This window comes from Talpa occidentalis, unplaced genomic scaffold, assembly GCF_014898055.3.
Source record: "Talpa occidentalis isolate TD23 unplaced genomic scaffold, MPIMG_talOcc4v2.1 talOcc4.9, whole genome shotgun sequence".
In the NCBI taxonomy this organism is placed as follows: domain Eukaryota; kingdom Metazoa; phylum Chordata; class Mammalia; order Eulipotyphla; family Talpidae; genus Talpa; species Talpa occidentalis.
Window position 1 is genome coordinate 108784637 of NW_023605305.1, and position 12863 is coordinate 108797499.

Sequence of the window (12863 nt, forward strand, 5' to 3'; positions counted from 1 at the left end):
TTGTGTAAGGTCCTGCTGATGTCCTTGTACCTTCCTGTGGGGAGGGGGTTAGAGGTCGGGGTCCAGTTCCTCCAGCGCTGGGAGAGGAGAGAGGGCCTGATGTAGGCTATGTGTCCATAGCTTTTCCCTTTTCCCTGCCCACCTTCAGCCTCCCGACCCTGCTGTGGAGTCCCTTAGTCATCCACTGAAAACCCTCTTGGGTGAGCAGGGAAAACCTCCCTGGTTCTTAGCACATAATAGCTGCTTAATAAATAAATGTTGGTGGAACTGGTGTGCAGGCAGGCCATTCGGTTGATGGGAGCAAAGGGGCTTTTCTCGAACTCAGGGCAGGGGCAGGGAGCCTGTGGGTGGGCACCACCCTGGTATCAAGTGCCAGGAGTAGATGGGGACCCCACCCTTCGGGTGTGTCTGCTCGCAAAACCTGGCAGCCACTCAGGCGCCTCTGCTCATGCTCCTACCCTGCTCCTAAACTCCCCTGAGTCTGCTCTGCCTTTTCCCTCGTCCGCCTCCAGGCAGCCATTATTTCCTGCCCAGTTGGCGACAATATCATAAGTGAAATCCTGCGGTCATGTCCTCTGCCAGCCTGATGCACAGGCACATCCAAGTGCTAGTTCTAAAACCAGGACGGTAATGCTTCTTCTCCCTGCTTGAACACCACCGTGGCTCCCCACTGCCCACAGGATGAAGCACAGGTTCTTCCAAATGACAGGTGGAGCCCCATGAGACCTCCATGCCGCTGCCCGCCTGCCCTCTCTCCCTCCCTTCCTCTCCCCTCTCTTTGTTTCTGTCCCTTCCCCTTTCTTGCGGTCTCTCTCACACACACACCCTTGTTTCATCCTGTTTAGTGTGTTTAATTTCTGGTTCTTGCTTCAGGCTTCCTACCAGACACCAATGCTGCTGGAAAGCCGGCACTGACTTCCCCCACTCCGCCCCCAACATAGGTGCCTCTGTCCTCACAGCTCCCTGAGCTCGCTCTGCACGCACCTTTTCATGACACACGTCTGCATTGGCCACTTTCCTTTCTGAGGCCAGTTTCTGGTGCCCCTGGAGTCTTAGCGCTGCTGCGGGGCAGGACCTGTGCTCGCTCCTACATCCTCCCTGGGCTGGCCACGACGGGCATGAGCGTCAGCCCTGGATGATACCCACTAACGCTGCCTTTCCCAGCCTGACTCCTTCCAGGGTGGTGGCTGCATATTGTGCTCCAGGCTTAGACCCTCCGTGGGGCTTAGCAGGTGGGAGGGATGTCGTGCGCCAGGCTTCTGGCAGGGGTCCGTGCAGACACGCATCCTCCTCCCTGCCCTGCCCGGGCCCGGGGAGCAGTTCCTCTGGCGCCTCAGCCTACCATCCTGCCCCACCCAGCCACCAACCCTCTACCACCACTTTGTGCTCGAAGTGCCTCAAGTGCTTCCTGTTTCCTGCGCTGAACTGTGGCTGACACATTATTATCCTCATTTCACAGATGAGGAAACTGAGGGACAGAGATGTGGTCTTCCCAGAGCCACACAGGCAGTGAGCGGGGCTGAGCCCAGAGCCCCTGGCCTGCCTTGCCTGCGGGAGCCGGTGTGGGCATGGGCCAGGTGTGGCTGAGGGGCCGCTGGCTCTCTGGCAGTGGGCTGACCCCCGGGGGGCAAGGGTCCTGAGCAGGTTCCCAAGGTGCCTGCCCCTTCTTGGGATGCAAGGCTGGGCCTGACCCGATGGCACAGAGGGGCTAGGGAGGCTGCTAGAAGAGCACGCTGTCCGAGCGCCTTGTCAGTTACCTCCCGGGGCGGTGTCAGGATTTGCCAGCCCAGATCAACAGCGACTGGAGAGACACGGCAGCCATCATGGCAATAGCTAAAGGGGCGAGGAGGTGGGGTCATGGGGCCTGTGGGTCAGGGGGCGCCTTGGTGGTGAACTTCCAGTGGTTTGGCCTTGTAGGCACTCCAGGGCCTGATGAACAGCTAAGGCTGAGGTGTGGACCACGACTCAGGTAGGGACGGGCAGGTGCTCAGACTGGAATGTTCCTGCCAGCAGGCTGACCGCAGCCTTTCTTATCTGGCAGCTCAGAGTGTAGGGGAGACTGAAGGATTACCTGGTGAGGAGAAAAGTAAATCAAGAGTTGTTTGATGTTCCATGTAGCTGAAGGACTTCTGTCTTCAGCTCACTACATCTGAGGGCACGGAGCCAGCCCCCGCTGCCCGACACGGGCACCCCAGTCGCCAGCCTCCACTCTAGCTCTTCTCCCCCTGTTTCTCCCGCCTCCTCCCTCCCTCCTCCTGCTCGCCTGCCTCCTCCCACTTCCTCCCGCCTGCCTTTTTCTTCTCTTCCATAGACCCAGTCAGTGAGTGCCAGGACACAGCAGGCTATGCAGAGACCCACCACCCCCACCCCCTGCGCCCCCGCCTCACAGGACCGCAGTCCAGGGGAGAAAACCCTTTCCTGATTGGCACCAACACCATGTTCTTTGCTGGTTGCCTGAGGTTCTGGGAACGCTGAGGGGACCCACCAGTAGTGAAGACTTGCACCCTGAGACGTGAGGGTGCTTCTCCTCCACCACCTGCCAACAAATTCTCGCCGAGGTAGAGTGGTCGGAAAAGAAGGGAGTCTGTCAAAGGGTTTCTATAGAGCCGGCACTTTTCCTCGAGACAGTGTCTGTGTTCACAGACCTCTCCTCTGTGCTGGGCCTTCCTCAGACCTGGCTGTGGGAAACAGTTCACTGGAGTCCCTGAAGCTCACGTGCTGGACTTCATAGCTCTTACAGACTGTGTGGTGAGCACTGATTTGTTACCCTTGTAGACCGTTTTTTGAAAACAGATACCAGGCCTCAGTCATGGTTTTATATTCCTAGCCCAGGGCAGGGGCGGGGGCCATGTGGCATTCTCCCCTGTCCGCCTCAGCTCGCTCAGGCTGCTCTGCTCCAGGAGATAGGAGCCACCTCCTGCAGAAGCTCCTCCAGCTCCGGAAACCCAAAAGGACTTCTCACATGGCATGGCCCTCCCGCTGCAAGAGCCCAGTCTGGTAGGGGTTTCGAAAAGCAAATAAGTACAGTGCACTGTGGTGCGAAGGAAAATTGTGAAAGACTTGAAAGCAGGCAAAGGCTTCCTGGCGGTTCTTCCAGGGGAATGCTGTGCATGCCCCAGGGCTCCAGGTTATTGGGTTCTAGAGGGGTCCGCACTTTTGATTGCTTTTGCTAGGCTCTTTATAGCTCTGCAGGATGAAAGTTCACAAGGACCTGAAAGCTGACTTAATGGAGGGAGGGTGGCCATTCAGATGTTTCCTGTCCGGAGTGTGCTGCAGATTGTTCCAGTTCATGGCCATGCAAATGAATTTTCTTCGGTAGAGAAGAAATCTCCTGAAGTTTATTTCTCACTTAGAATAGTCTTAGAATCTCCTGGTTCCCTCCTTTCTTTTTCATTTTTTTGATATTTAAAGAGGAGGTTTAGGGCCTCCCTGGTGGTGCAGCGGTTGAGCACTGGGTTGCGAAGCTGCCCACAGCCTCTGCAGCGCTGGTTCGATTCCCGGCTGCTCCCCGGCCACCGGAGGAGGGTCCCCACATGGCACGCAGACCTCTCCTGCCGTGCCTGCTGCTCCCCTCAGCAGTGTACTTCGTCAGTCTGCCTGTTCTGTTCCCCCCTCTGGCTCTGGTGAATTCTCTCACCCTCCTGCGCTTCTGACTGTACCCAGTGCTTGTATAAATAAAAATAAATAAATCTAAAAAAAAAAAAAGAGCAGGTTTATTAGAAAAGGGATAAGATAGTAAAAGACACTTGCATAGACACAAGCGAGCAGAAAGAGCTGCCCCAAAAAGGACAGGTTTGCTAAGAGAGGCCTACGTGGTCACAGGCGGACAGCCTTGAGGAGAGCGGCCTCCACTGAGGGAGGTCAGTGAGAAGTCCTGGCAGGTACAGGTCACGGGCAGGCAGGGAGGCTGCTGCCCTGTGGAGGGAGAGAGTTGGTGAAAAGAAGCACCTGCAATAGTCACAGGTGGGCAGACGGAGTGCTGCCTGGTTCCCCCCTTATTGATGAGTTATATCAACATTTGTTCATTTTTTACCTGTATGAAGCATGACTTTACCATTTTGAAAATGATCCTCTAAGAGTGGGTTAAGAAATAGCTAAGGGGCCTCCCTGGTGGCACAGGGGGTTAAGCACAGCACTGTGAAGCTGTCCGCAGCCTCTGCAGATGAGTTCGAGCACCGGCCGGCCAGGGAGCTACCCACATGGTGCAGTAGACCTCTCTGGTCTCGCCTGCTGCTCCCCTCATCAGTGTATTCCAGTGTATCCACCTTTTCTGTTCCCCACTCTGTCTTTGGTGAATCCTCTCACCCCCCACCACACACCTCTGGCCTGTACCCCAATTCTTGTATGCATAAATAAATCTTTAAAAAAAAAAAGAAATAGCTATGGCAGAGATAGTGATAAATAATACTTATCGAGGTTTCCAGGAACGAGTTAACCTATGGGAAAGTCTGAAATTAAGAAATTCAGTTGGGCTGGAGAGTAGGGTGTGGACTGCAAAATGGCAAGAGATAAGACTGAAGTCTGCTGCAGTTGATCAAGAAGCCATGGCTCAAGCTAAGGAGTGTGGACTTTCTCCTCTAACTACAGAATTTTAAGCATAGGAGTAATATGAGTAGATGAGTTTTATTATTTTTATCTTTATTATTTTCTTTGAAGTTATAAAAGTAATGTGGAGAGTCGGCCTTTTTAGAAGGATCATTTCGGTAGTGGTGTTAAGGCTGAACTGGAGGTGGAGAGAATAAAGGTCAAGAGGCTTCTAGAGACCAGGCCTACTGCAGGGGAAAAGAGGTAGTGGGAAGAACAGGGGAGCAGTTTAATCTACCCATTGGGCGCTGAGGAGGTGGGTGGGGGGTGGGAACAGGGGCGGTAGGGAAGCCTGGAGCTCAGGCAGAGGTTAAGCAGTTCTCTAACATGCCTAGCTCATTAAAGCCCCAGTTCTCACTCATCCTTGACATTTGAGAAACAAGATAGTACTTAGGATTTGAAAGGAAAATGTCGTTTATCAAGAAGGGTGTCCACAGCTCCCATTCTGAAAAGCATATATAAATAGGGCCTGATACTAAGCACCCAGGGCCAGAAGAGGGAAAAGAGAAAAAAAGGAAATAAAAAAAAAAAAAAAAGCAATGAAGAGAAAGGAAAAGAGAAATCACAGCAGACAGCCCGCATTTATAAACCTTTTTTGGATAACCTTGTCCGTACAGATTGTCAGCACACCAGGTGATTTTGCATCCCAGCCCAGTTTGCCTCCTGACTTCTTCATGGCTGCTAGCCACTTCCTCTTGGGACTTGGCCAGAGTAAGCTCAGGAAATACAAACTTTTATTTCTGGAATCAGTGTTAACACATTAGGAAAGGAAATCCACAAGTGAAAAAATCTCATTATAAATCCCAAAGCCAAGGAAGAGGATGGTAAGTTTGATTGTTGGGGTCAGGGCCATTGGACCCAAGTTTGTGCAGGACCAGAGTGATTTGTCACCGTTCACCCTTTAAGATGACCAGGTTTTGGCCTCTTCCATTCTTGTGTTTCCAGACTTCCCTCCATTTAGCTTAGCCACAGAGAGGTCTGCAATCTTGTTTTGTGCTCTTCTGATAGCAGGGAAGGAGGCCCAGCTGAGGGGCCCTTCTCATTATACCCACCTCTCCAGGGTTTTGCATGAATCAGGTGATAGAATGTACCTGAAAGGCCTTTGTACGCTGATGAGCCACACAGATGCCACCAGTTATTCTCTGTTGTTGTGGCCGATGGTTTAGCTGGTATGTCCAGTACTGCGCTATGGAATATTCAAGCAGATGATGATTCTATTTTTCAAACTACTATGCACTCAACAGTATGCTGTGTACTTTCGCACTTAATCCTCACAATAATTTTATCAGCGGCTCAGAGAAATGAACTTGCTCAAGAATATAGTGGGTTTTTTTTTTTGTTGTTGTTGTTCTTTTTGGGCCCTCTCAGGGAGGGGATGGAGACTTCCCCATGTGCTGCCCCATCACAGCATTTAGGGCACAGTCCTCCCCACTAGACTGCAAGCTGAGAATGTCAGGAAGTTCATTGTTTTAGCCCCTTATCCAGCAAATAGTCAGGCATGTAAATATGCTCTCAAAAATACTGTTTAGATGGAATGAATGAGCACAGACCTCATATCCATTGCTGTATTTACAAGTTACTGTTCACTGTCTTCCCCAACAAAAAGTTAGATGTGTGGGAAGACATACTATGTTTTGTTCATGGGTGGATTTGCAGCCTAGAACATGATTTGGGTAACAGTAAGAAGCCAATAATAAAGACCTGTGTGGACAAAGTCTACTTTTTTGGTGACATCAGTATATCCTTTTCTGATGATTTCTTAGTCTGATAATGTTTAAGACAGTAATACTGTGTCTCAGGAAGGTGCTGAATGCTCAGAATCCTGAGTCAAATGTTCATTTGCAGCTGAATATTGACCAGAAGGGGAACCACAGAAATGCTGCCCCCAAGAGATGCTCTGGGCAGGAGGCACAAGCTGCCCCTGGATTCCACACACCACATCTTTGGTCCAGCAACAGCAAAATCATAGCTTGAGACCACTGTGCTCTTGACTTCCATGTCTATTCACTTCCCTTTCAACAGATGCAAGTCTTGAGGGACAAAAAACATGATCTGTTTGTAATAATCATCAGTTTCATTTTCTTAGTTATGGTATGTGTCTCTTGCCAGAACTCTTCTAGATCAAATGTAGCCTGTTCCTTCTGTAAAGCATAGAATGTGCTACATTAAACTTTTCTTTTAGTATAAAAGCAAACATTTAAAATATGGAAAATTTAGAATATTGAAAACATGTAGGAAAAAATCAACTTGAATTTTACCATGTTCACAAAGTGATAAGCCTGTTTTTTTGGTTTGTTTTTAAAGATTTATTTTATTTACGCACACAAGAACTGGGGGTAGGCCAGAGGTGGGGGGAGGGTGTAGTGTAAATGATTGTTAGGCTTTTCCTTATGTCATTAGGATGGATGATGGATCCCTGCGGTCCTGAATGCATGCCTGGTGGCGGGCATCTGGAGTAGGGTATGGGCATATGAAGGTGGGTACACCTGGGCTGAGATGGGGCTTATAGGCGGCATCATGGGACGCCAGAGGAACGGAATGACTAGAAGAGAGAGAGAGAACAAGAGCAGAACCAGGAGAGACCACCAGAGAGCCCAGAAAATGAAGACTCGCCGGGGTCTAGGAGGCCTGCCAGCCTCCTGGCCCCCTGGCCCCCCTGCCTGCCTTGTACCTGGTAAAATCTCAATAAAATCTGAAAAAGCCACCGAGGGCTCCAGGACTCCTGCTTTACCCATCTGCGTAGGATCAGAGATCCTGCTTTGTGCCTTCCCACCACTACAGGGGGTGTGTGTGAGAGTTTTCACCAGAGACGGAGTGGGGAGCAGAACAGGCGGATCTACTGAAATACACTGCTGAGGGGGAGCAGTGGGCGAGACAGGAGCGGTCTGCTGCGCCATGTGGGTTAGCTCCCCTGGACATGGACTGAACCCGTGCCACGGTGGCTGCTGATAGCTTGATAGGGCTGAGACTTTAACCCCTACGCCACCAGGTAGGGCTGTGATAAGCCCATTTTTAAATGTCTTTTTCCCTTTGCGTGTGTGTGTATATATTGTGTGAAAACTACATGTATACACACACAGAATGGTTGCGTCTCCAGAGTGAGCTGTCATGATAGTGTTTTTTCATTTAACATTGTGCCATGTTTATAGCATAAGGACTTCAAAACCCCCATTAAGTAGTTATGGATACACATTTTAGGATTTTTCAAGGACTTGTTCTGCAAAGACAGACATAACTTTCTTATGTAAGTTTTATATCTGCAATTCTTAAGGAAAACAGGTGAACTCATGGTACTAGACACATAATTTAAGTCACATCACTGATGTAGGGGGAAAAAACAGCAATCTTTCAGTTTACACCTAAGAACACTGCTAGGGACAGAGAAGATTTAATCATGATTGTGTGGGGGAGCAAGTATATGCCACCCCAAAACATGTCTTTGGCAAAAGGTTTACTTCAGGGAGGGGCTCTGAAGGCCGGATAGAAGCTGCTTTTGATGTTTACATCTAAACTTCTCGCTGTCTTTCCCAGCTTGCGAGATGGCAGGTGGGAAAGCTGAGAAGTCAGCTACTAAAGAGAGGATTCCTAAAGCCAAGAAGGCTGATGGTGGAAAAGTAGAGAAGGTAACCCCAAGGCCAGAACACTCAAGCAGCTGAAACCCTGGCCTAGTCAGAGGGATTGGCAGGTATTCCTGATCTGCAGTTTTCCAGAGAGGCCATGTACTAGGGGAAATATTCAGCCGCTAAATCCAGAATTTAAGAATAAAAAGGCTCTTGCTACTGTCACAAAGCTACTTGGTGTGACAAGAATGGTGGTACCTGGTTAAATTTCACCAAATACTTAGATACTATCCCACTGAAGATGTGCCTCGAAGGCTGTTGAGCCATAGCAGCCTACTGTGGTTACAGATACACCAGTGTGAGAGGGGGTAGGGGAGAGGAACATGGAACAGGCGCCTTTTCCCCTGCCCCCACTTCTATGTAGCCATGAACCAGGTTTGCTGAGTGGGGAGCAGCTGGGAAGGAGTAAGGTGGATATACAAAGTGTGGTGGAACAGGGGTCCTCCCTGCTGGTGCAAGAGGTTAAGTCTAAGCACTATGAAGCAATCTGCATCTTCTGCTGCACGAGTTTGATTCCCCGCCAGGGAGCAACCCACATGGCACAGCAGACCTCTCCTGTCTCACCCACTGCTCCCCTCAGCAGTGTGTTTCAGTAGATCCGCCTGTTCTGCTCCCCACTCTGTCTCTGGTGAATCCTCTCATCCCCCCTCACCTCTGGCCTACACCCAGCTCTTGTATGCATAAATAAATAAATCTTTAAAAAAATTCAATAAATAAAACAGTCACTTAACGTAGGACTAAGCGGACACAGACTGGATTAGGAAACCCAGCTGCTTCCAGCACAGCACACAATGCAACACGGAATTAGCCGATTACCAAGGAAGAAATGGCACAGAGTAGCCCTGTACTGGATTTTAGTGTTGGCTGTTACCAAAATTGATATTGAATAAATTCCTTAAGCTCGTCGCTCCAGTGGGGAAAACTGAGTGATAAGGTTTAGTTCTGGCTCTGAGCCAGTTTTTTTTTTTTTTTTTTTTTTTTAAGATTTATTTTTACTGGGCCTCCCTGGTGGTGCAGCAGTTGAGCGCTGGGTTGCGAAGCTGCCCGCAGCCTCTGCAGTGCCGGTTCGATCCCCAGCCGCCAGGCAAGGGTCCCACAAGGCGTGCAGATCTCTCCTGCTGCCCGCTGCTCCCCTCAGCAGTGTACTTTGTCAGTCTGCCTGTTCTGCTCTCCGCTCTGGTGAATTCTCTCACCCTCCCCGCTTCTGACTGTACCCCAGTGCTTGTATAAATATATAAATAAGTCTTAAAAAAATTTATTTTTACTTATTTATGCATACAAGAACAGGGGTTTAGGCCAGAGGTGCGGGAGGTGAGAGGGTTCACCTGAGACAGAGTGGGGAGCAGAACAGGCAGACTGACTGAAATACACTGCTGAGGGGAGCAGTGGGGAAGGAGACAGGAGACGTCTGCTGTGCCATGTGGGTCAGCTCCCTGGCTGACCCTCATGCCTCAATGGCTGGTGATAGCTTGGTAGTGCTGAGACTTTAACCCCTGTGCCACGAGGGATGCCTTGAGCCAGTTTTTAACCTTGTTTCTGAATACAGCAACTTCAGAACTTGAGTCCATACCATTCAGCTAAACAAGCTTCAACTACTGAATGAAAATTAAGTTGGAATGGGAAAAATGACACTACACACCTGCTTTATATTAAAAAACACCACCACCATTGCCTTTACTTGTATTACCTCCCCCATGGTAATCCTTATTTTTATAGAAGGGAAAAGCACATAGAAGTTATGTTAAGTCCACAGAATATGGCACAGTCCAAACTGAAGCTGAGGCTGCCAATAATCATAGCAGCGCCCTCCTCCATCTGCCATGACACTCAGGCACAGAAATGGAGCTTGCATCGTATCCTTAAGGGTAACTGCTCTGGATGCTTTTATTAGAATGTGACCGAAGGGTACCCAGGGGTTCTAAACTATCAAGGGGTACATGCTCTGAAAGGGATTTGGACATTTTTGTGCATAAAGGCAAAAGCAGACTCTTAGTGTGAAAGATATTTAATAGAATTAACAGGCACAGAAGGGAGAAAAGAGAGGACACTTCTAATGATAGTTTCCCAGTAAAATTCCCAAATTACCCATCCTCATATGGGCAAATGCCCAGTCATAGAGGGTTGGCTTGAAACAGGGCAGACAAGGCCTGAAATTCTGTCACGAGTCTAAGGTACTTTCTTGTGGCTTCTCACAAGAAAGCGGTTAGTTAAGCAGGTCCCAGAGAGGTGGGGACAGGAGATATATCAAGACAATGGCTGCCATTGTCTCTGCCAAGAACAGCCTCCCTCATGTGTCTCACCCACAGATATCTTCCAGGTCCCCATGCCTCTCCTGCAAGTCTCCTTCCCAGTAGTACCAGGCTGCAAGTCAGGCTGCAGAAACAAGAGAGATGGGCCCACCTGCCTCCTTTTTATGAGGCAAACATGGCTGCTCAGCTCTGCCCCTAGTTACCAGTAGCTGCCCCACTCAGGAAGTCCAGTTGATGGCATAATGGGACTTGTAGCCTTGGGCAGCAGCATGTAAGTGGGGGCAAGGAAAATGGCACCTCCCTTTCATGGAGGTGTATCTAACACTTTTAGAGAGGTGGTTTCAAAATTCCTCTCCTGTTTGTCTTAAGGAAGAATGGAAGAAAATCAAAATAAAATAAGTATATAAACAAATCCCAGAGCACAAAAAGCTGAATTATTTCATATCAGCAAGGGACAAACTGAAACTCGATAATGAAAACTAAAGACACAAATGTTTTCCTCAAGAAAATAAACATTTGAAGAAACATTTCTAAAAAAATGTTTATTTAAAAAAGTCAGCCTCTTACACAAGGTTTTGTACCTATCTACACTTTCGTTAGGTCAATTACAATATTTTAAAATGTATTGACTATATATAGTTCATTCAATGTCTTACCATTATCTTCCTGCTTCAATTAAAAGATATTAGTTAAAAAAATTTACAGTTTTCATTCTAGTCCATCCTCCCTCCTATCCTTAACAGAATCCATCTCTTTACTTTTTAGTAATTGAAAAGGGTCACAAAAATTTTAGGTAACTCTGGAGAGTAAGGATATGTCCATAATTCTAACTTCTTTAAGGCCTCAGAAAAAATAAAAATTTATTAAAATTAAGCATACTTAGCAACTTCCCTCCTAATCTTATCCTCATTGGTCATATCCCTCTTTAGCAAACATTGGGGAAAACACACACACACACACACACACACACACACACACACACACACACACAATACTCTCAGCTCTAAGATAGATGCAGAAATAAAGAGAAACATCATAAATCGAAGGGCAAAATTCTAGGAAGAACAAACAATAAGTTCCAACTCTCATAGCTTTACTGAGGATTTGGAAAAACCTTAGGTGACTCCAGCTGCTATTTGAAATAGCTGTCTACATTTAATTAGATATGTTGTATTTTCTAAGGAGGCACAAATATATAGTTTGGTACATTTTAATACAAACTTTAACAGTGAAAAAATAATACTAAGTGATCTATAATCATCTAAGATGTTTCTTTGAAAAGGGGAGCAAAAACAGTAATTTAGTAATTTAATGATATCAATTCTCAAGCACTTGGCTTCTAATAAGCATCCCATGAAAAGATACTGGAGATGTGCTGATAAGTACAATATGTCTAGGATGGCCAAGAAGTTTCCAAAGTTTTATGATTTAAATTTCCTAAATACATAGCTAGCAGGCCCATATGCCAGGCAACTATTGATGATGCAAAGAGATCTTTTAGTGGGGTCTTATAACCCCCAATTTTCAACCAGTATTTCTGCTCAGAAATCTTCCAGTGACAATGCCTGACAATATATTACAAATAACAATGAAGCAAGATTTATTTTAAATTTTAGATTTGCCTCAAAATAAGTTAGCTTTCCTTTTAATGTAACACTTAACATAGATGAATTCAGTAGAATGGTTTAAAAAATTAAGGCTCCCCTAAAGAGTTCTAAAGACTAAACTTAAGGCACATATTATAATCTTCATGACACTGTTAAAAGCTAAAATTAACCAAAAAAAAAAAAAAAAGAAAAGAAAAGAAAAGAAAAAAAGACTTCCTTCCCTCATTCTTTGCCAACCATTCCCTCCCTAAAAGGACATGTCATGTTTAATTCAGGCTGCTGGGAAGGAGTGAAACAAAAATCCCATCAATGAACACTTGCCATGATGTCCACACAAATGTCCACATTTGCATTGAGCACCAATGGTGGATTACAGGCTTGCAGAATATTTTAGATATCTTGGGTCACAAGCTGCTCCATTTACTTTTTGGCCCCCTGGCTCAGATTTGATTCTCCTCTTCTTTGGGGCTTCCTTCTGTGATTTTCAGCTCTTGCGATTCTGCTGCATCAATCACTTCTTTTGGTTTGTCAACAATATCTATACTGATCTCCTCCTCTTTATTCTCCTCTTTTTGCTTCTCTGCTTCCTGTTCTTTTGCCAGAAGCCGATAATTGATGCCCATGCAAATGAAGAGATAAATGCCCGCGACAATAAGGATGATGCCACATGCCCAGTAGGTGTACTTGTAGTTTCCAAACTTATCATTGAGATAACCTAAAAGTGTCCAAAAAAAGTTATGTTGGTAAAAGTAAAAAAATTAACTTTCCCAAATAAAACCTAAGGATCCACTCAGAATGATGTC

The 12863-nt window shown here is 47.1% G+C and overlaps 1 protein-coding gene and 1 long non-coding RNA gene across 3 annotated transcripts in view; one reads left to right on the forward strand and one right to left on the reverse strand.

The window, feature by feature from the left end:
- Positions 1-12863, forward strand: part of LOC119236667 (uncharacterized) — a 139077-nt gene that overhangs the window by 19806 nt on the left and 106408 nt on the right. The gene's annotated exons all lie outside the window — the stretch shown is intronic.
- Positions 10171-12863, reverse strand: part of SLC16A1 (solute carrier family 16 member 1) — a 36047-nt gene continuing 33354 nt past the window's right edge. For both annotated transcript variants that reach the window (XM_037498968.2, XM_037498967.2), the window contains exon 5: positions 10171-12775. In XM_037498968.2, the coding sequence (XP_037354865.1) occupies positions 12501-12775 (275 nt within the window). In that variant the 3' untranslated portion in view covers positions 10171-12500. The remainder of the gene's footprint in view (positions 12776-12863) is intronic.